The sequence below is a fragment of the Rana temporaria genome, chromosome 10 (assembly GCF_905171775.1).
Source record: "Rana temporaria chromosome 10, aRanTem1.1, whole genome shotgun sequence".
Classification (NCBI taxonomy): Eukaryota; Metazoa; Chordata; class Amphibia; order Anura; family Ranidae; genus Rana; species Rana temporaria.
This window is the reverse complement of record NC_053498.1, coordinates 122,227,659-122,249,371: the sequence shown is the minus strand read 5'-3', so window position 1 is coordinate 122,249,371 and position 21,713 is coordinate 122,227,659. Positions and strand designations below refer to the sequence as shown.

Below are 21,713 nucleotides of genomic sequence, written 5' to 3'. Positions count from 1 at the left end.
TGGGCACTGTGGCTCCATGTGTGAGTGGACATACAGAGCCGTGACTTGGGAGCGCGCCTGCTTGGGTGCCCCCACAGAAAGCAGCTTGTAGGAGGGAGGGGCCAGGAACACCAGTGTGGGACCTGAGAAGAGGAGGATCCGGACTGACCTGTGCAAAACCGCTGCACAGAGCAGGTAAGTATAACATGTTTGTTATTTAAAAAAACAAAACAAAAAACAAGGGTTTCATATGGCTGTAAAGCGGAGTTCCAGCATCTAATAAAAAATGTAAAAGTCAGCAGCTACAAATAATGTAGCTGCTGACTTTTAATATAAGGACACTTACCTGTCCAAGGATCCCACGATGTCGGCCCCGAAGCCGATTCGTCCATCGACTCGGGTACAGGCATCGGCATTGCAACTTTAGGCTTCACAAAGTTCACAGCCGGTTTCCTACTGCGCATGAGTGAGTAATGCTGCACTTTCTTAATGATCCTGTTGTCTTCTGGGGGGGGGGGGGGGTCAAAATGATGTACCTCGCTGCAGCAAAATGATACAGCAAAAAGACACTGTGGGGAATAAAAAAATAAGTCAACGTGTTTCGTGCTGTGTCAGCACTTAATCATGACCCCTTGACTTAAGTCACGATTAAGCGCTGCCACACTGCGAAACACATTGAATTTTTTCACATTCTCCACGGTGTCTTTTTGCTGTATCGTGTTGATTTTTATACTACAGTAAAGAATGATTTTATTTGGAACTTAGCTGTCCCGATTTTGGTACATAAAGGTTATGTAGCGAGGTAAGGGAGGAGTGGAGGGGCTGGGCCAGCACAGACAGTAATTAGAAACTTCCAGTATAGAAAAGGGCTATGACATGCAAGGAGGGAGGGGTTGTGCTAGACTCTGCCTGGATTAGTCCAATTTTCTAGCACACTGCAAGTCAAAAAAGGAAATCTTTATGGAAAGAAAAAGTAAGCTTTCATAATTCTTGATTTTTTGGGGGGTTTATACATGCAATATTTAAAGTTGGTGGCACCCAAAATTTACTGGCACAGCCACGTTTTTACTGGCATTTCACAAAAGTTACTAAATTACATTTTTAGGTGCAAATTTCAGTATTTAGGCTACAAACAAGTACGCTAGGCAAATAGCAATGTGATTTAAGGGAGATATTAAGGTAAAAAAACATATTTTTGTTATTTTCGATATAATAAGGGCAAATTATTTAGTCACATCACCCCCTGTCTCCATCCCCCTCTGTCACCAATACCCCCTGCCTTCACCCCCCTCTGCGGTGCCCCAATCTCCCCCTACCTCCAATCTCCCCCTGCCTCCAATCTCCCTCTGCCTCCAATCTCCCCCTGCCTCCAATCGCCCCCTGCCTCCATCCCCCTCTGCGGTGCCACCAACACCCCCTGCCTCCCCTGTGAACTTTGTATTGCCTGGATGCAGCAGGCTCCTCCATTCCGCCTTGTGCTGCTCAGCCCCCGAGTCCTGACTCCTGCTCCAGTGCTGTGCTCCTCCGACCTCCTGGTTAGTTCCAGATTTAAAATTCTGGCACGCTGCGCCTAGCGGGATGTCCTAATACATCACTCGCCGGCGCCGCGTGGCACAGCCTCTGTGAAATCCGTCCCCCCGCCGGCCGAATATAGCATATGCTCGGCAAGCTCCGGAACTGCGCACGCGCAGTTCCAAGCCGAACCGATCTCGGCTATTTTTTACTGGTGCATTCCCGCAACCACGGACATTTACAGACTTTAAAAAAAGTGCCCGTTTTTACGGCCTGTCCATAAAAATACGGACGGTTGGCAACACTGGTCCCTGTAACTAGGCCTCAGTCTGCAATGGCAAGCCCACCAGAGGATCCAGAGAGCAGACGGGAAGAGGGAGAGAAAGCCAATGCACGCTGACCATAGCTGACCATAGCGAATGCTCTGATTGCTGTTCTCCAGCTGCAGACAGAATCGTAGAATTCTTGTATAGTGCATATCCCGAGTCCCGCTGGCAGAAAGGAAAATCAGAGAGCGTGTTAAGATTGTTCATTTTAAATCAGTCTATAAAATACTTTTAATAATAACAAGATTTTCGTATGCTTCCAATCATTCACTTACCCGACTAGTTGCCTCAGGGAACTCAAAAGAGTTTGAGATCTGGCAGAATTTGCCTTTCCGTCGTACAGCCGTGAATTCGCTTTGCATGTCGTTCTAAGACAGGCCGTATTTCAGGGGAAAAAAATAAGTTAAGGAATGAGTTTGTGACAGCGCCATTTAACAGCTATAAAATATCGTTACGTCTCAGCAATTCCTCACCTCAATAAGACTCATTTGCGTTTGTCCTTCAGAAGCGGCAATAAATTGCTGTCTCAGGAGATATAGTGCTACGTATACTGTGTGACATTCTCCACGGCAGTACTTTACATCTTCCTGGCTCTAAAATATAGTTAAGTGCTGAAATAAAACATTACCTGAGCCTCCGGGGATGAACAATACTTTCTACTTTTTTTTTTTTTTTATATGAACTCCAGGCAAACAGCTAAGTAAGCCATTGAAATATCTATATGGGGGCTGTTGTGGGGGTTCAAAAGACTTTATATTTTTGTCCTTTGAGTCTTGAGATTTACTCAACCTTACTAGACAGCAGAGCCACGCTGCAGACCTGAATTTTCTCTACTGCAGATTAGCAATACAGCCCCGTCACTTCTCCACCCGAAGCCTGTGATTGGACAGTGAAGCAGCATTACAGTGATAAGTCATCCATCTGCTCTCTTCTTCTATTCCCTGGTAGCTCAAATGCCCTGGAACACCACTGGTTGGCTCCCAGTCCTGCCCCTCCTTCGCCCTCACGCAAACACAATTTATCACCCAATTTTCCGTAAAACATAAAAGTTGCCGTTGTGTTGCATTAATAGATACCAAACATAACATTCCGCACCTGTGAAACTGTGACATACCTTTGGTATTCAAACTGTAGATGTTGCTTTAAAAGCCTTTACTGTTTTGACTTGGATTGGATTGGAATAAATACTTATAGAGCGCCGAATGCGAGTTGTGAAACTCGCATCTAAGCGCTTACCAACAAGCTGGGGGTATCCAGTTCCCAAGGGCAAAAAGAAGAAACTAGGACATCTAAGTAAAATAGGGGAACAGACAAGAAATAAACAGAAATATAAAAAGAAGGGGGGGGGGGGGTGTCAGGGCACAAAAAGCCTATCCCTACTCCCTGACCATGGACCGCAGCCTGGGATTAAGGCAGCGTCCTGCTAAGGGCTTGGAAGGCCAAGTCTCTATCTGTAGGCTTGTGAAAAAAGAAGTGTTTTCAAGCCCTTACGGAAGGCCATCAAGGAGGAGGATGCTCGGAGCTGATGAGGGAGCTGGTTCCAAAGAGAGTTCCCCAGTGTTTGGAGCCGGCGGCCACCTTTTGAAGCTGATCGACTAGATTGAATAATTGCTAACAGGGCGTCAGTCGAGCGAAGCTCTCTGGGTGGACAGTAGTGTTGTGTCATATTCGATAAGTACATCGGACCTAGTTGCCAATAGGCCCGAAACACCAGACAGAGAGCCTTGAACTCAACCCGTTTTGCTATCGGGAGCCAGTGTAGATTCTTAAGCACCGGGGAGATGCGATTCCGCCTTGGGCAGTTTGTGACTAGTCTTGCGGCATGATTCTGTGTAATCTGCAATCGTTTTATCCACTTCTGTGGGAGCCCTAGAAAGAAAACATTAGAACAATCTAACCTAGAGTGGATAAGTCCATGAACTAAGATCATACAGTTGTGCTGAGTGAAGAGATTCTTAATTTTCCGATGATAGCAGATGATAGTTGGCTGATTTTATGCAATATTTTGCATGAGGTACGAAGCTTAGTTCAGCATCAAAAATTATACCCAGACTTAACGCGGAGGTCCACACAAAAAGTGAACCTCTGCTTTTTGGAACCTTCCCCCCCTCCGGTGTCAGATTTGGCACCTTTCAAGGGGAGGGGGGTGCAGATACCTGTATAATACAGGCATTTTCACCCACCCACATTTTTACCCCCCCCCCACCCTCCCCCGCTGTCCTCTGGGAAACACACTGGTCCCAGGAGACGGCGTGGACCAGTAAGGACGAATCGAGGAGGAAAGAGGCACAGAGGGACATTGCTCCAAATCAGGGACAGTTGGGAGCTATGCATACCCATGTATACCAAAAGAAGAGTTCTGGTATAAAGCCGGTACCCGACCCCCTCCTGCAAGGAGTTAATCTTTTAATGTTATTGAATTGATGTAAATATTTTCTTTATCCCCTTTTTATTTCAGGATGGACACAAGTGACTCCCCGTGGCTTTCCAACACTTGGAAATCTGCATCATGTTCAAGAAACTACAGTAGCACGACCAGCGTGAACAGCCAGTTAATGTGGATGGAAAGCAAAGACACCTCCGACTTTCACAAATCCAGTAAGAGCCGCAGAAGTGTGCCAAAAGGCTAAGCACCAAAATCATCCAACATACTAGAGCGTTTACATCTTTCCCCTGTAAAATTGTATGGTGAATGATAGCCTTTCTCTGTCATGGTTCTGGAGAACCCTAGGGATTCTCCGGAGGTTACTAGGGGATCCTTGAGCAATGGTGCATTGACTTACTGCCTAATGGTTCCTGCATTGCTTCCAGGCCAATGCTACTGGGATGAACCAGTGGCCTGAGATTAGTGGAGCTTCTCCTCTTTTCTCTCAGATAAGAAGGAATTGACATCAATGATTTTAGTTGTGCCTAATGCCGCGTACACACAATTGGAAAATCCGACAAGAAAACCGTGGATTTTTTTCCGACTGAATCTTGGCTCAAAGTTCTGTGGCATACAAAATTCCGTCCGTCAAGAATGCGGTGACGTACAACACTACAACGGGCCGAGAAAAATTAATTTCAATATTTCCGAGCATGCGTCGACTTGATTCCGAGCATGAGTATGATTTTTGCGCATCGGAATTGCATACAGACGATCGGAATTTCCTCCAAGAACTTTTCTTGTCAGAAAAATTTGAGAATCCGCTCTCAAATTTTTCTTGGCGGAAATTCCGACAGAAAAATTCCGATGGAGCCTACACACGGTCGGAATTTCTGAACAAAAGCTCACATCGGGCTTTTCTTGTTGGAATTTCTGATCGTGTGAACGCAGCATTACGATTTGTTCACACTAATAGTTGGACACAGTAAATCCCCATAGTTGAGCTGCACTTCTACTGCCCCCCCCAGCTGCTCCCCCTTTACAGTAGCTACAGAGGCAAGGGCGTACGCATGTCATATCTACAGCAGGAATTGTACTCCCTGCAGCTTTCGGTGTGCATGGTGCCCAATGAGCACAGCCCATTCAAGTGAATGGGGCTGCTCTAACAAGTGCCCCACAACCACGTACAGTACAATTGTGACACGCTAGTATGGGGTTCAAGGGATTAAAGAAGGCAGTAAGGAGGAGATACAAAGCCAAATGCTCTCTGAACAGCTGTCAGAATGTGGATTGCGCTTCAGAGATCAAAGCACATGTAAACGAGCCCTAAGCCAAAACTTTTTTATTTTATTTGATAGAGTTATGCCCCGTACACACCATCACTTTATGTGATGAAAAAAAAAAACATTTTCTGTGAAGTAAAAAATTACGTTTTTGAAACTTCAATTTTCAAAGACGAAGTTGCCTACACACCATCGTTTTTCTCACAATGTTCTAGCAAAGCGAGGTTACGTTCTCACCACTTTTTCCATTGAAGCTCGCTTCATAAGTAGCTTCTGGGCATGCGCGGGTGAAAAAACTTTGTTTTAAACAACGTTTTTTACTACACACGGTCAATTTCTGTGAAGTAAAAGTTGACGTTTTGAAAAACGACACATAAAATTGAAGCATGCTTCAATTTTTTTTGGTCGTTTTTTAGAAGACATAAAACGACGTTTTCCCCCACACACGGTCAATTAAAGTGACGTTTTTAAAAACGTCATTTTTTTTCATCACATAAAGTGATGGTGTGTACGCGGCATAAGTGCCAGTTCACACTACAGCGACTTGGGATCCAACTTGTCAGACCTCATTGTAAAGAAATGCTGAAATAATACATTACAATTTAAAGGGGTACTAAAGGTTTGAATTAAAAAATAAATAAAATAACAAACATTTCATACTTACCTCCGCTGTGCAGCTCATTTTGCACAGAGTGGTCCCGATCCTCGTCTTCTGGGGTCCCTCAGTGGCTGTCTCAGCTCCTCCCTGCATCAGCTAACCCCCCTGGGAAGCACTTTCCCAAGGGGGTTACCTTGCGGACGTGCTCTCAAGTCCAGCATTTGCGTCCATAGACACAAATGCTGGACTCAACCCCTCCCCCTGACGCCCTTGTCATTGGATTTGATTGACAGCAGCGCAAGCCAATGGCTGCGCTGCTATCAATCTATCCAATAAAGAGCTGAGAAGACCGTTCCGAAATCCAGCGTGTTCTCGCCGCAGGATTTTTGAGGGCTCGGGTAAACATCAGCTGCTTTTTCACCTTAATGTATAGGATGCATTAAGGTGAAAAAACGGGGACCTTTACAACCCCTTTAACTACACCCATTCGATTTTAGACAACTAAAATGTCCTACATTGTATTGGAGATTTAGACAACTCAATACAACTAAAACAATTGCAGAAGACTAAAATGGCACTAAAATGCCACTTTAGTCAATAAACGACGAAGACTAAAATTAAAGGAGAAGCCCAGCCAAAGCTAATTTGGCTGTACTTCTCTTCTTCTATTGATCACAGGAGTGCAGTTCATTTTGCACTCATGTGACCCATTTTCAGCAGAGAGCCGACTGAAGTCATGGGAATCAGTCCAGGAACTGTGCCATCCCGACAATGAAAGTTCGGATCCGCCAGGTGCCTGGACTGACACCCGTCTCAGCCTCTCAGCGAGCCACTGAGAGCCTGAGACGGCTGCTCTACCCCCTCCACAGCTCAGCGCTCCAACGAGCATGGAGGGAGATGAGCAGAGACTGTTCTGACTGCCTGCAGCTCTCTGCTCAGTGCAGAGGTGCCGGGGGACAGATGCAACATCAGACCAATGCTGCATCCACCAAGGTAAATAAATAATAATAAAAAAAGAAACCCTTACTTCTCTTTTAAATTTAAATTTTCTGCCAAAATAAACACTGCTTGGAAGCCAATAAAAACATTTGTTATTTCTGTACAGAGTGGGGAAAGAAGTTAGACCAGCCTTTCTCAACTGGGGGTTCTTTCAGAGGTTGCTAGAGGTTCTTCGAACAATCAGCAATTTGTGATTTTCAGATCAGTAGCCATTGACGCCATAAATCTTTCTAGCTATTTTTAAGTTGGTCTGTGACGGAAGTCGTTCTTCCCAATGACTACAACTGGTATGCCCCGTACACACGATCGGAAATTCCGACAGCAAAAGTCTGATGTGAGCTTTTGAATGGAAATTGCGACAAAAATTCTATCGGAAAATCCGATCACCTGTAGCAATTCAGACGCGCAAAATTCCGACGCATGCTCAAACAATTTGTCACATGCTCGGAAGCATTGAACTTAATTTTCTCAGCTCGTTGTAGTGTTGTAGGTCACCGCGTTCTTGACGGACGAAAGTTCAGAGAACTTTTGTGTGACCGTGTGTACTCAAGCCAAGCTTGAGCGGAATTCCGTCGGAAAGACCGATAAGGGGTATTCTTTTTAATGACTACCAATTCAAGGGAGTCATTCTTTCCAATATTCAGCAACGTAAGGAGCATTCTTTCACTCAAAACCAATGTAAGGAGAATTCTTCTCACTGACTACCAATGTAAGGAGCATTCTTCCCACTGACCACCAATATAATGAGCATTCTCCCCACTGACCACCAACGTAAGGAGCATTCTCCACACTGACCTCCAATGTAAGGAGCATTCTTCCCACCAACGTAAGGGGCATTCTTCCCACTGACCTCCAATGTAAGGAGCATTCTTCCCACCAACGTAAGAGGCATCCTTCCCACTGACCTCCAATGTAAGGAGCATTCTTCCCACTGACCTCCAATGTAAGGAGCATTCTTCACACAACGTAAGGGGCATTCTTCCCACTGACCTCCAATGTAAGGAGCATTCTTCCCACTAACCTCCAATGTAAGTAGCATTCTTCCCTCCAATGTAAGGGGCATTCTTCCCACTGACCTCCAATGTAAGGAGCATTCTTCCCACTGACCTCCAATGTAAGGAGCATTCTTCCCACTGGCCTCCAATTTAAGGAGCACTCTTCCCACCAATGTAAGGGGCATTCTTCCCACTGACCTCCAATGTAAGTAGCATTCTTCCCACCAACGTAAGGGGCATTCTTCCCACTGACCTCCAATGTAAGGAACATTCTTCCCACTGGCCTCCAATTTAAGGAGCATTCTTCCCACCAACGTAAGGGGCATTCTTCCCACTGACCTCCAATGTAAGGAGCATTCTTCCCACTGACCTCCAATGTAAGGAGCATTCTTCCCACTGACCTCCAATGTAAGGAGCATTCTTCCCACTGACCTCCAATGTAAGGAGCATTCTTCCCACTGACCTCCAATGTAAGGAGCATTCTTCCCACTGACCTCCAATGTAAGGAGCATTCTTCCCACTGACCTCCAATGTAAGGAGCATTCTTCCCACTGACCTCCAATGTAAGGAGCATTCTTCCCACTGACCTCCAATGTAAGGAGCATTCTTCCCACTGACCTCCAATGTAAGGAGCATTCTTCCCACTGACCTCCAATGTAAGGAGCATTCTTCCCACTGATCACCAATGTAAGGGGCATTCTTCCCACTGACCACCAATGTAAGGGGAATTCTTCTCAACTCCCCATCAATGCAAGGGACATTTTTTTGTCTATTATTACTATTATAATAATAATAATTATTATTATTTTAAATGTTAATTTCATTCTGATTACTGAAAATAATATTGTTGAATAGGACAGCCCTGGGTGTCAAATAAGCCGAGTATGCAAAATTCCTTATTACTCTTTCTGTTTACACTAATATACCCTGAGCTGTAGATATATAATTATTAGCAAGGGCTCCCTGAGACATGAAAGTTATTTGAAGGATTCTTCCGCATTTAAAATGTTGACGTAGGAAGTGCCTGTCAATTGTCGGTTGCTTTGAGACGGAGCGATGACTGTATACCATCCATAGTGTGTATAATTGTTGTATTATTTATCCATCCGTCGCTATGGTGGGTGGATGATGTCTAATTGCATGGTGTTGCATGTAGGAACTGCTTTTTGTTGAGTCCTAAGTTACTTCATATTAACAAGGACACGTCACTCTACGAGACATTTAAATCACTGCTTGAGCTCATTTTCATTCTCATTCATTCTCACCGTTCTCTGCCAGCGTGTTAATTATCCTTCTTTTTTTTTTTTACAACTGGACTTGCTATTTAGTGCTTGCTCTGCAAAACCTTTAATTGATGTGACATTTTCTCAATCTGGGCGTCACACTTTGGACTAATTCCAGGTTTAGGTCCCGTTTCAATCTTTATGCGGTTTAGTAACTGTGGTGGGAGAAGCCGTAGACCTTTTAGCAGTGTGTAATGGCATGTCTTGCCAGGGTGGCAGTTTGATAATTTGTCATTATATTATTATTTTGTCATCTTATTATATTATTATTAGTGAAGCCAGTGATGTCTAACAAGCTGGAGGAATAAGCATTGTTTTAAGGGAATAATTGGTAAAGGGAAACTCCAGACAATTTTTTTTAACCTTCAATACAGTGAAAAATAGTCAGAGCCGCTGTCAAGGTTTTATTGCTTTTGATAAATTAGTAGGTTATAGGCGCTATAGTCTGTGTTAAAAAGGTTTTAAAGCCCTGAAATGATAAATGAACATAGCATATCCTTCAATAGTGGGTACTCGCCTAAACACAAAGCACCTAGTGTGACTCTAGTCCGCTCTCTTATGCCACTGCTATCTGCATGAGCCGCATTAGATGGTCTATGCCAATACCAAGCAATCCCGGATACCACAGAGAAGGCTTCATTTTGATGTATTATAACCAACTACCTTGAAGCATAAAGTGGCGCTTCACCCAAAAGGGCAAGTTCCGCTTTAAGGCCCACCTCCTCTTCTCTAAATGGCACTTTTTTTGTGGGGGAGGGGGAGCAGGAACCTTGTTTTGACAGTTACCGCTCCCACTTTACTTACTTTACCCTCCCATTGGAATTGAACCATCTTAGCGTTTTTTTTCTAATTCTCTAATGGTATTTCGGATAACAGTTGACTTCAAAGTTGTTGTGCCATGACACAATTCTCATTTAGGGAATTTTGACAGAAAGAGTACATCTGTATGAAGATAAAGCTGAGATGAGGTGCACTTTCTACTGTTTGTACCAGAATGTTAAGGTGATGTCTTTTCTTCAACTCCTGACTAGTTTCTTGGATCAATGTCTGCTTCTTCAGGGAAATGGAGATTAATGATTTCAGCCTAAGCATAAAGAATAGATGTTTTCCTTCATAAAAATATAGTCATCCCAAACAAGTTTCCCAGCTTAACTTACCAGCCAGCAGGGGAGGGCTGGCAGCCTTAGGCCTGGGGGGCAAGTCCTGTCATTGAACCGCTGAATCAGCTCACCATCCATGGCCCATCTGGTTTTTCAATGCAGCCTCACCAGTGCAGCCAACTCCAGTGCTCCTGGTCCTGGGGTCAAGTTTCAGCCAGCGCCCAGTCCTGCATCACGACTCCCTGGCACGCCCTGCCTCTGCCGGCTTCCAAGAATCCAGTCCCATGGAGTTGTAGTTTCCTATGCGCTGCTCTGTTTTCCAGGACTACAACTCCTGGAATGCAACAGCTAGTGGTCGGCCCGACTTCCAAGACCAGAATAAAAAAAAAATGGTAGCGAGCATTTTGAACATAAGTTAGGGCGGCCCGGGAGGCAATTGCCACCCTGCCCCCCAGCCCAGCCCTCCCCTGCCAGCCAGCCTGCAACAAACCGAATATTCCTGTCTAACCGTTCACATTTGCAAATACATGCGTAAGCTGCAGAGGCCATGTCACGGCACCCCAGTATTATCTGCAGTCCTAACTCGTTGCTACATTGCTGTCAGGTCCTACTGGGGGGATTCCCCTTACATCCTGTCCCAGAGACACAGAAAAGGGAATTCTCTCCAAAAGTAAGGGAAATACCCATTTAGATTGTTTTCAAAGGAACTGGTGTCCTGATTGGAAGATTTCCCCTCTTTAGCTGTTTGGTGACAAATGTAAAAGTTCGGATTTTCTATCATTTTTATTTCTCAGTGTCACTGACCAGGACAAATAGAGAGGGTGAATCTCTCCAATGAGGGCAATAAAAAAACCTTCAAAATACCCCACCCTATCCAGGAACAAAAATATATTCTGGATTTAGATCCGCTTTAATTTGGACTTTTAGAAGAACATTTCTAATGTTCCTGCTGCCCAGTAATATTAGGCTTGTGGGGAATGTTGTGTCTTGTGGTTTCTCTAAATCTGTTGACTTGCTCACATTGATTTATTTTTCCCTTTGCAGCAATTTCATTTGAACGTAAAAGTGAGACTAGCCGCAGCCAGATAATCCCGCTAGTGCCTGATACTGGTAGCATGTATGGAGCTTTATATGTGGATCTTCCTGGAAAAGAAATGACGACCTTCCAGTGTCCTCTGCCCACCAGACTGCCTGGAATGGGGATCAGGGCAAAATCGGCCACGTCTCCAGGTCTCCTTGACCACAGCTTGTTCCTGCGTGGTTCTAATCCTGGTAGTGCTAGCAATCTAACGCATGGTGGATCCAGAAACAAGATCCCACGCAAGCCAGTTCTCCCCGTACCACCCAGCATGGCCTTAAAAGAACCCTGGAGCCAGAACTGCAAAAGAGGTAAAACTGCTGTCATGGCTGATGATTGCATTGACTGTGTTGAAATAATTGTAAACTGATGGATGGAAATTTAACTGGTTCCTGCTGAACTGTCCAAATTTCGATACATATATGGCAAGCTTTATTGCTGTCTGTGTGCTGATGGGGATGTTCATGCTCTCTTTGTCCTGGTGACTACTGTCACCCAGATTATCTTCTTCAGATAATATTTAAGATTTCATTATCAGAGAATCTTATATCTTAAACAGAGCTTCATCATGTGAATAGCGCTCCTCTGTCCCCATTTGGTCAGACGGCCAACAAAAGCGATAGTGTGCCCAGTGTAAAGAGCTTGGACGGAGCCCCGGCAGGAAAAGGTAAGCAGGTCATAATTGCATGTGCTGAAACACTCATAGTTGCAATATCTATTTTCATTACTTTCTGCCCATCCTCACACATTGGTCTTCTCTATCTGCATTCTCAGTGGAATACACTAAAGTTATGAAGACCTTGAGTTCTCCTAAAGTTCTCCAGTACACAACTTCTCTCAAAGTCATGGACTTTCTGCCCTACACCCCGTCTTTGCCACCACCCCCTCTCCCTCCACCAGATGAGGAGTCAGCCACAGAGACTCAGGAAAAAATGTAAGTTAGTTCTTATTCTGTGTAGATATGTCTGGAATCCAAAGAGGCCTAAAGGACCTCCTAATATTGAAATGTTCCCATACTCCCTATATTTTACTGGAAACTGTCAAAAATTCAAAACTGTCTTTCTTTTATTATATATCACATCACCAACAAAACAAAGTGAAGTTATTAAAGTGAGGAAACTATTAAGTTATCAAACGTTTAGAGTTAAACTTTTTTTGTCATTAGTGCTTGGGCTAAGTTTATCGCACGCTGTCATAAAGCAAGGGTGCTTATCATCTGTCCAGGTATCATGTCTATGGAGCTCACATGGTCTTCCTATGCTTCTTACAGGATCCCTGGTCGCCCCTCTTATTCTAAACTACAACAAGACAATGACCACAAACAAGCTAATGTCGCAAAAAAAAAGACTCCGCCAGATACTTTACATTTCAGTCATAACTCACCTGTTTTCTTGTCAGTCAGTGATGATCATGTGCTCACTCAAAACGAGGTCGCCCATTATCTAGAACTTAGCGAAAGAGGGGACAATACCAGGTGAGTGCCAGAACCAAGAAACTATTTTAATGTCTCCTCTTCATGCTTTTCTCTGTTCTTCTTGTCTTTTTTCTTCTTCCTTTCTGCCCCTGTCTTCTGCTCTCCCTTGTTGTTTTTTTTTTTTTACCCTTTCCATATATTTTGTATTTCTGTTGTCTGTTTCCTTTCCCATTACACTCCTTTCCTTTACACCCCTCTATCCCTTTCACAGTTTTTGCTTTCCTCCCCACTCTGTTCCTCTGTTTCTCTTGGCCTTCATTTTGCTGAGCAGGGGCTAACTGACCATTTGGTCACTCGGGCACTGCCCGAGGGCCCCATGCCACTAGGGGGCCCCATCAGGGTTGCCAGCCTCAGTAAAACTAGGGACAGTATGTAAAAATCTGTGTTTAAAAAAAATAAAAAGATTATAGCTGCCCCGCCTCTAAAGTACCTTTTCAGTGTGTGTGTGTGTGTACGCGGGGTGAGGGGTGCGGCGATTCACTGAGGGAGACACACGTAAAGTTCTTTGAACAAGGTAACGTTTATTACCGAGAGGCGGTAGTAGTAACAGTCTTTACAATCAAATGGCAAATGATTCCTCTCCAGGCATGGAGGCACATATATGCAGTACAGATACTGTAGTTCTAAGCGATGTGGCTTTCTGAGTATCACAGGCACTTCCCACTTAATGGTATATTATATACCCCAGTTCACAATGCTTATTGGAAGAGGCTGGAAAAACACATTACCCGTAGCAGCTGGGAGTCTTTCATCCGACCAAGGTTACCACTGCAGGACTCCGTAGGACCCCTAAACTATCCCTCACAGGCCGGAACACTCTCGCTGGCTTCTCCTGTCTCTCCCTCACAAGCAGGGTCTCTGTCCCTATCTACATCCACACGTGTTCTGCCTAAAAACCAGCCTGAGCTTTACTATCAAAAGAAACCACACAAAGAAGGTCGCCCAAATCTCTCGAGATCTCGTGCGGCCTATCAGAACACAGGGCTCCTCCAAAATGGTGTTGGAGACACTATAGAGGCAGAAGTGTTAAACATAAATACATACAAAAAACATAACAATTTGACTGCAGTATGAACACATATGATCCCTTTACCACTTGCTCTTGCAGCACTAGACTGCCCTATCACTGACAGCTGCTTACATGTGTGTGTATATGGTGTGTATATATTGTGTGTCTGTATACTGTATGTGTGTGTATACTATGTGGCCCCATAATCTCCTATTGCTCGGGGCCCCATAATCTCCTATTGCCCGGGGGCCCCATGAGTTGTCAGTCCGCCCCTGTTGCTGAGGTTCCTTATTTGTTCCTTTGCTTCCCATTCTTCTTCTCATCTTCACTCTTCTCCCCTTACCATCCCTCTTGTTTACTTTTTTTCTTCTTTTTTATTACACAACAAATTTTTATTTGGAAAAGGTAAAGCATATGTAGCACTACCCCCGGAGGAGCTTCTGGTTGTTTTGGGTGGCACGAATTCCTAGGGGTGGATGATGCGTGTTGCATTTGGTAGAAGTAAAGGAATGTCCACAACAGGTATTCTTTGCTGTGCTCTTTATTACCCAGCCGGGTAAAAACAATAAACTTGTGGTGAGGAAAGTAAAGTTGAAGAAGCAGAGAGAACAGCAGATTCAGGTGTGATGATAGGGAAACAGTCCTGCTCCCAAGCGTAACACTTCTTTGTGCCACTCCTGCCTGAGTGGGTTCAGTGTACCCTGACAGGTCTCTCTCACTGACCTGGCAGCCAGAGTATATCTCAAACAATTGTAGGATGAAGTCTCTGCCACAGACCCTCCTTGGTGAGCTTGAATTTGAGGAAAAGTCTCTGCCCCAGACCCTCTTTGGTGAGCCTCAGAAAGACACCTCTGCCACAGGCCTCTTCTGGATTATAATTACGGAGGTAATCCTCCTTAGATGAATTACGCCTGGATATCCTTCAACTTGTCGCCCAGGTACCGACTGACAGGTGATCAATCCTTTAGTGTCCGGCTACCTTGATCCTTTGTTGAGGCCCTTTTGGATTGCCAGCCTCTCAATGGCGCTCCTCAGATGGACTCCCCACCGAACAGCAATACAGCTTGGGATCCTCACAGGTGGGAACCCAGTCGCTCACTGGGTCCCTGTTGGTGTTCAGATGCTCCGGGCCAACATGGTCCCAGAACCAGGAACACCGCGTGGCGCCCACGCCCCGGCCAGGTAGGCCAGGGCGCCGTGATGTGGTCACCCTAAAGGTGGGTGCCACCCTTCGAAGAAGAAGACCCAGAACCAATGGCCTCTGCCTCATAAATACCCCTCCCAAGCATGCACAGGGAGGTGAAACCCTCCTGGGTTGGCTGCTGGGAAAAAGTACCCAAACCTTGACTCCACTGCTGCCACCTGCAGCACCGGGGTTGGAAAAACATCCCGGTGTAACAGAATAGCCTACAGCACAGCCAAGCTGAGACAGAGACCCTGTTTTGCACTCAACAATTTGGATCAGAGTTTGACTACACTCTGATCTCCCTCTATATTTAACTAGCACTGGTACCATAAAGTACACAGGCGCTACACATACAATAAGTATTAATAGTAATCATACAATGAAGTGCAAAGAACAGGGTAACATAACAGATACAGTATATTCAGGTAGACTATGCATAAACCAGCAAGGATGAATGTAATCTTGCCTCAGTGGACAAGGGATCTAGGTCCATAACAAAGAGGTAAATAAGAATCAGGTAAGGGAGTCACCTAAGTCCTTGATAGGAGAGTGGTGGTCTGTTTAGGCCTCTGGGGCACAAGGAAGAGAGCATAGGCATTGGTCAGTGCTGGCAGAGCCAAAGCCACATATAAGCCTATCAATGCTGGATGCAGGGGCATAGGTTGTGGCATGCGGTTCTCAGGGGGGTTGGCATAGAGTAGGAAATGAAACTTGCTAATATGTATAGAAGGTTGCATTGGAGTTTGGGAGAGGGTAGGTTATGGTCAGGTATAAGATTTGTGGTAGATACACGGTCAATGGTTTCCACGGGGTAGAAGAAAGGTGGAGGGGAAGTAAAGGAGGAGTGAGTGGAAAAGAAAAGAAAAACAAGTGGTGGGGGAGAGAGGGGGAAGAGGGTAAGGATGTGGAGGATGCCATCTCTTACTTCCCTCCCATAGTTTAGTAGGAATTAAGTGTGGCCCCTTCAGAAATGAGGGTAATCATTGAATCCCTCTCCCCACTCCTCTCTTCTGTATCCTGTTTATCTTCTCTTCCCTTTTCCTTTCCCAAATCTCCTATCTTCCCTCTCTTCTCTATCCACTTTCCTCTTTTCTCTCCTTTTCCCTCTACCTTCTCTATCCACTCCTCTCTTCTCTCACTTTTCCTCTCACCTCCTTTCTCTCCTATATTTCTCTCCTCCCTTCTCTCTCCTCAACCCCCACTCCAATCTTCTCTCTACTGTCTTTTTCCCCTCTCTTCCTTCTCTATTGACTCATGACTTCTCTTCTCCTCTATATGTCCTCTCTTTTCTTCTCTTCTGTCCTCCCCTTATTTGCCCTTTCTCCTCTCCCTCTTCTCTCCTATATCTTCTCTCTCCTCTCCTCCTGCTTTATCTCCTCTCTCTCCTTTCTCCTTCCTCCTCTCTCCCTCTCCTTTTCTCTTCTCCCCTCTCTTTCCCTTCTCCATCCTTCCATCTTGTATGATCTTTTCTCTATCCTCTCCTACCTCCTCTCTCCTTCAGTTTCTTCTCCTCTCCCCTGCTCATTGTCTCTCCTCTCTTTCCCCCCCCCCCCCCCCCAACCCTATATTTTCTCTTCCCTTTCCTCTACTCCCTTCTGTTCGCTCTCTACTCTACTATGCCTCTTCTTCATCACTCTTCTCTCTCCTCTGCTCTCGTCTCTTCCCATCTAGGAGGGTAAGGGCTAACTGGTTTCTCCAAGCAAGGAATACTATGTAGACATTTCCTCCCTTGGCCCAGTGTACTCACCAAACATATTGTACATAAGAAAAGCTTCCCCTTCCTTTTCCTTCTAACTCTCGTATTTTCTGATTTCTGTTTGTTATCTAATTCTCTCTGGAAACAAATATCTAAGGACATGCTGCATAACGAAGCGCTCTTTATTAATTACTGTTTCTGTCTGGATAATCATACAGGAAGCGTTGACAGATGATTCACATTTATCAAAGCTTCCTTTTGGTAACACTTCAAGCCGCAGCGATGACCATCCATCTTGTCTTTCACTTAATTCATTATTTATTTTGGGGAGGGCCAATCTGCCCATTTAATTTCCACAAACAGGAGCACTTACAATGAATAAACAAATCTGACAGTCTGAGTCAATAATCGCAGGCGAGAGATATTAAAAGAGTTTGCTAAACTGTTTTCATAAATGCACATTACATTTAAAGCTCTCTTCGTGGGATTTAAATCTTCAATAATTGTCTGCTGTCAAGGCTGATATATAGCAATCAATAAACCGCTTGTATTGTTTTGCAGCAAAAATGCACCTACTCAAAACTTCAGCCATGATTCATGTAGGGATCCTGCTGCCTAAAAGCCCCTTGCGTTCTTGCCATAAAGTAATATTCACAGACCTCAGCCTTGCCAAGATTTCTCTGTGGCAATGCCAAAAGTTAATTCATGTCCTGCGTTATTGAAGAGGCCTTGCAGGTCATTGAAGAAGTGATTACTCCTTGCAATTAGTTGTCACGGCGCTGGCTCTGCACTTTTCAGCCATGCTGGTTGTTTAGGGGACTTTCTATACATTACAAGCATAACATCAGGAACTAAGATTTACTGGAAACTTATTGATTGTCAAGCAATTAGAGTGCAGACTGGGCACAGTACGAAGATGTTCTACTGATCGCCATGTTACTGCACCATTCATCAAGTGCTTTGATCCTGTGCTGAGGAAGCAGATGATTTTTATTCTCACTAAAACACAAAGGCAAGCTGGGAAAAAAAATAGATTGTAAACGGGTAAAGCTTCCTGTATGGTGATGAACTGCTGCTTCTGAATACCTTGGCCATTAAACAGACTTTAGCTGTGAATTCCGTACAGGAAGCTGAGCTGAAAAATATCCTACTGTGGACTCATGACCAGTGGGTAGAAATTCAGGTTTTAAACCTCATAAGTCTGCAGTCTATGAATTAAGAATCTGCCGGTGCCTTAGAGACAGATTATTAACATGGCAGTAGTAAGAACTACCTGTCCCTCGTGTCGGCAATGTTACCAAAACTGGTGCAAAGGCTTGCCTAAATTGGGAACAGTTTTAACCACTTCCAGCAAAGGCCAATTCTGACATTTTTTTGCTAGAGTAAATTACTTAGAACCCCCAAACATTATATACATTTTTTTGAGCAATGTCCATAGAGAATAAAATTGCGGCCATTGCAATTTGTTATGTCACATGGTATTTGCGCAGCAATTTTTTTAACATATTTATTTTTCTGGAAAAAAATACATTTTCATTCATTTAAATGCAAAAAATCACTATATCATTATATCATAATATCAAAATAACACAATTTTTTGGTAACATATAAAAGATGATGGTACACTGAGTAAATAGATACCTAACATGTCATGCTTTAAAACTGGGCACACTCCTGGAATGGCGCAAAACTTTCGGTACTTAAAAATCTCTATTTGACGCTTTTTTTATTTTTTTTTACCAGTTTAGAGATGAGATCTAGTGGTAAAATTATTGCTCTTACTGTAACGTTTGTGGCGATACATGTGTGGTGCTAATGCCATTTACATATGCAGGCACAACCAAGTATGTGTTTGCTTCTGGATCAAACACGAGGGGACGGGGGCACCATCCATTGTTTTTATTTGTATTTATTTTATTATTTTTACACTGTCTTTTTAATTTTTTATCACTTTTATTCCCATTACAAGAAATGTAAACATCCCTTTTAATAGGAATTAGGCATGACAGGCCCTCTTTATGGAGACATCTGGGGTCAGATATCTACTTTACCCTGGAAAGCATGAGATAAAAAAAAATATCGATCTCTGCTTTCCAGGGAAAAAAAATGGCAGTGTTTACATGTTGCTTCCAGCCTCTCAGGGTCATAGAGATGGCCGGGGACCATCTAGTCCTTTAAACTTTGGCAGCAACACATCTCAAAAAAGTTGGAACAGGGCAAGAAAAGACTGGAAAAGTAAGTGGTACTAACAGAAAGGCACGATAGAATCCATCCGCAGATAAATCCCAGCAAATGGGTTTCTGCGGATAGATTCTATGGTGTGTACACGCCAGCGGATCTGTTTCCGCGGAGAAATCTCCTCTGGGATGGATTCCAGCAGATCGGATATTTGCTGACATGCACAACAAATCCATCTGCTGGAATCCATTCCAACGGATGGATCCGCTCGTCTGTACAGACTTACCGGATCCATCCGTCCAAAGGGATTCCCCGCACGCGTCGTAATGATTTGACGCATGCGTGGAATTCCTTATATGACAGCGTCGCGCCGTCGCCGCGTCATAATCGCGGCGACGGCGTGACACGTCATCGCCAAAGGATTTCCGCGCGGATTTCAATGCGATGGTGTGTACACTCCATCGCATCGAAATCTGCGGAAATCTTTGAGAGGATTTATCCGTGGAAACGGTCCGCTGGACCGTATCCGCGGATAAATTCTCTCGTGTGTATGGGGCCAAAGAGAGGGAAGAACATTTTACAACTAATTGGTTAATTGGCAACAGTTCAGTACCATGATTGGATATAAAAAGAGCATCTTGAACAGTCAGTGTGTCAGAAGTAAAGCCAGGCAGTGGTTCACCAGTCTGTAAAAAGCTGTGTCCAAAAAAATGTTGAACAATTTCAGAATAAAGTTCCTCAATGTAAAATTGCAAAGACTTTAACTATATCATTATCTATGGAACATAATATCATTAAAACATTCCGGAAATCTGGAGAAATCTCTGTGTGCAAGGGACAAGGCCTAAATGCAATATGGATGGCCTCTTCAGGCCCTCAGACAACACTGCATTAAAAATAAGCATGATTATGTGATGTACATCACTGCATGGATTCAGGAATACTTAAAGAAATCACAGTCTGTGAACACTGGCCCAGATTCAGTAAGCAATTGCGCCTGCGTAACCATAGTTACGCAGCGCAATTGCTGACTTGCGCCGGCGTAACGAGTTCTCCTGATTCAGAGAACTTGTTACGCCGACTGCAGCCTAAAATCTGCATTCTTGCAATGACCGCTAGGGGGTGCTCCCATTGTGGTCAGCGTATAGTATGCAAATTGCATACTTACGCCGATTCATAATGTTGCGCGCCCCCTGCGTACGCAAGTTACGTCGGTTCCGTACGTCGTCTTTAGCGTAAGGCTGCCCCTTCTAAAAGCAGGGGCAGCCAATGCTAAAGGATACCCATCGTTCCCGCGTCGTGCCGTTCGAATTTGACGTCGTTTGCGTAAGTGATTCGTGAATGGCGCTGGATGCCATTCACGTTCACTTTGAAGCAAATGACGTCCTTGCGACGTCATTTGCCGCAATGCACGTCGGGAAAGTTTCCCGACGGAGCATGCGCTGTACGCTCGGCGCGGGAGAGCGCCTAATTGAAATGATTCCCGCCCCCGGCGGGATCATTTACATTGCGCGCGCTTACACCGGGCAATTTTGCCGGCGCACCCTCGCAATTTACGGAGCTACTGCTCCGTGAATCGAGGGCAGCGCAAATTATTTGCGGGGGCGTAGGGCAAAATCGTTGCCCTGTGCCTCCGCAAATAATGCGCAAGTCGTACCTGAATCCGGGCCACTGTTTGCTGTGCCATCTAACAATGCAAGGTAAAGCTCTATCATGAAAAGAAGAAGCCATATCTGAAAAGTATCCAGAAATGCTATCTTCTCTGAGCCAAAGCTCATTTAAAATGGTCTGTTGCAAAGTGAACGGTTCTGAGGTCAGACGAACTGAAATTTGACATTCTTTTTGGCATCCAGACTAAAGAGGAGAGGGACCTACCAGCTTGTTATCAGCGCTCAGTTCAAAAGCATGTATCTTTGATGGTATGGGGGTCACGGTGCATTAGTGTGTATGGGATAGACAGATTGCACACCTGGAAAGGCATCATCAATGCTGAAAGAAATATCCAAGTTTAAGAGCAGCATTTGCTCCCATCCAGACGACATCTTTTTCAGGGAAGTCCTTGCATATTTCAGTAGGAAAATGCTAAACGGCATACTGCTTCTATGACAACATCATGGCTTCTATAATATCTAATCCCCTGCGCTACCATGTGTAGACTCAAGAATTGCAATGACCAAAAAAATTGTTATATAATGTGGGGCTTGCTGCTTAAAGGAGTTCTCTGACCTAAAACTTTTAACCCCCGCTGTGCCCGGGCTGTAAAACTATACAAAATAAACTTTCACTTACCTGCCTACGATCCCCCGTTTTTCCGATATCGCCGTCCCGTTCTCCGGTCCCGGGCCCCTTCCGCTTCCTGTGTGTCGGTGACTCATAGTGCGCTCAGCCTATCAGCGGCCGCAGCAATGTCCCGTCGCGGCCGCTGATAGGCTGAGCGCACTATGAGTCACTGACACACAGGAAGCGGAAGAGACCGGGACCGGAGAACGGGACGGCGATATCGGAACAACGGGGGATCGTAGGCAGGTAAGTGAAAGTTTATTTTGTATAGTTTTACAGCCCGGGCACAGCGGGGGTTAAAAGTTTTAGGTCAGAGAACTCCTTTAACACCTACTGTATATGTATTTCCACATAAACACAGTAAATAATACA

At 44.6% G+C, this 21,713-nt stretch overlaps 1 protein-coding gene across 2 annotated transcripts in view; it reads left to right on the top strand.

The window, feature by feature from the left end:
* Nucleotides 1–21,713, top strand: part of ROBO4 (roundabout guidance receptor 4) — a 124,538-nt gene that overhangs the window by 80,182 nt on the left and 22,643 nt on the right. For both annotated transcript variants that reach the window (XM_040326163.1, XM_040326164.1), the window contains exons 13-17: nucleotides 4,276–4,415; nucleotides 11,485–11,829; nucleotides 12,078–12,185; nucleotides 12,293–12,452; nucleotides 12,789–12,992. In XM_040326163.1, the coding sequence (XP_040182097.1) occupies nucleotides 4,276–4,415; nucleotides 11,485–11,829; nucleotides 12,078–12,185; nucleotides 12,293–12,452; nucleotides 12,789–12,992 (957 nt within the window). The remainder of the gene's footprint in view (nucleotides 1–4,275; nucleotides 4,416–11,484; nucleotides 11,830–12,077; nucleotides 12,186–12,292; nucleotides 12,453–12,788; nucleotides 12,993–21,713) is intronic.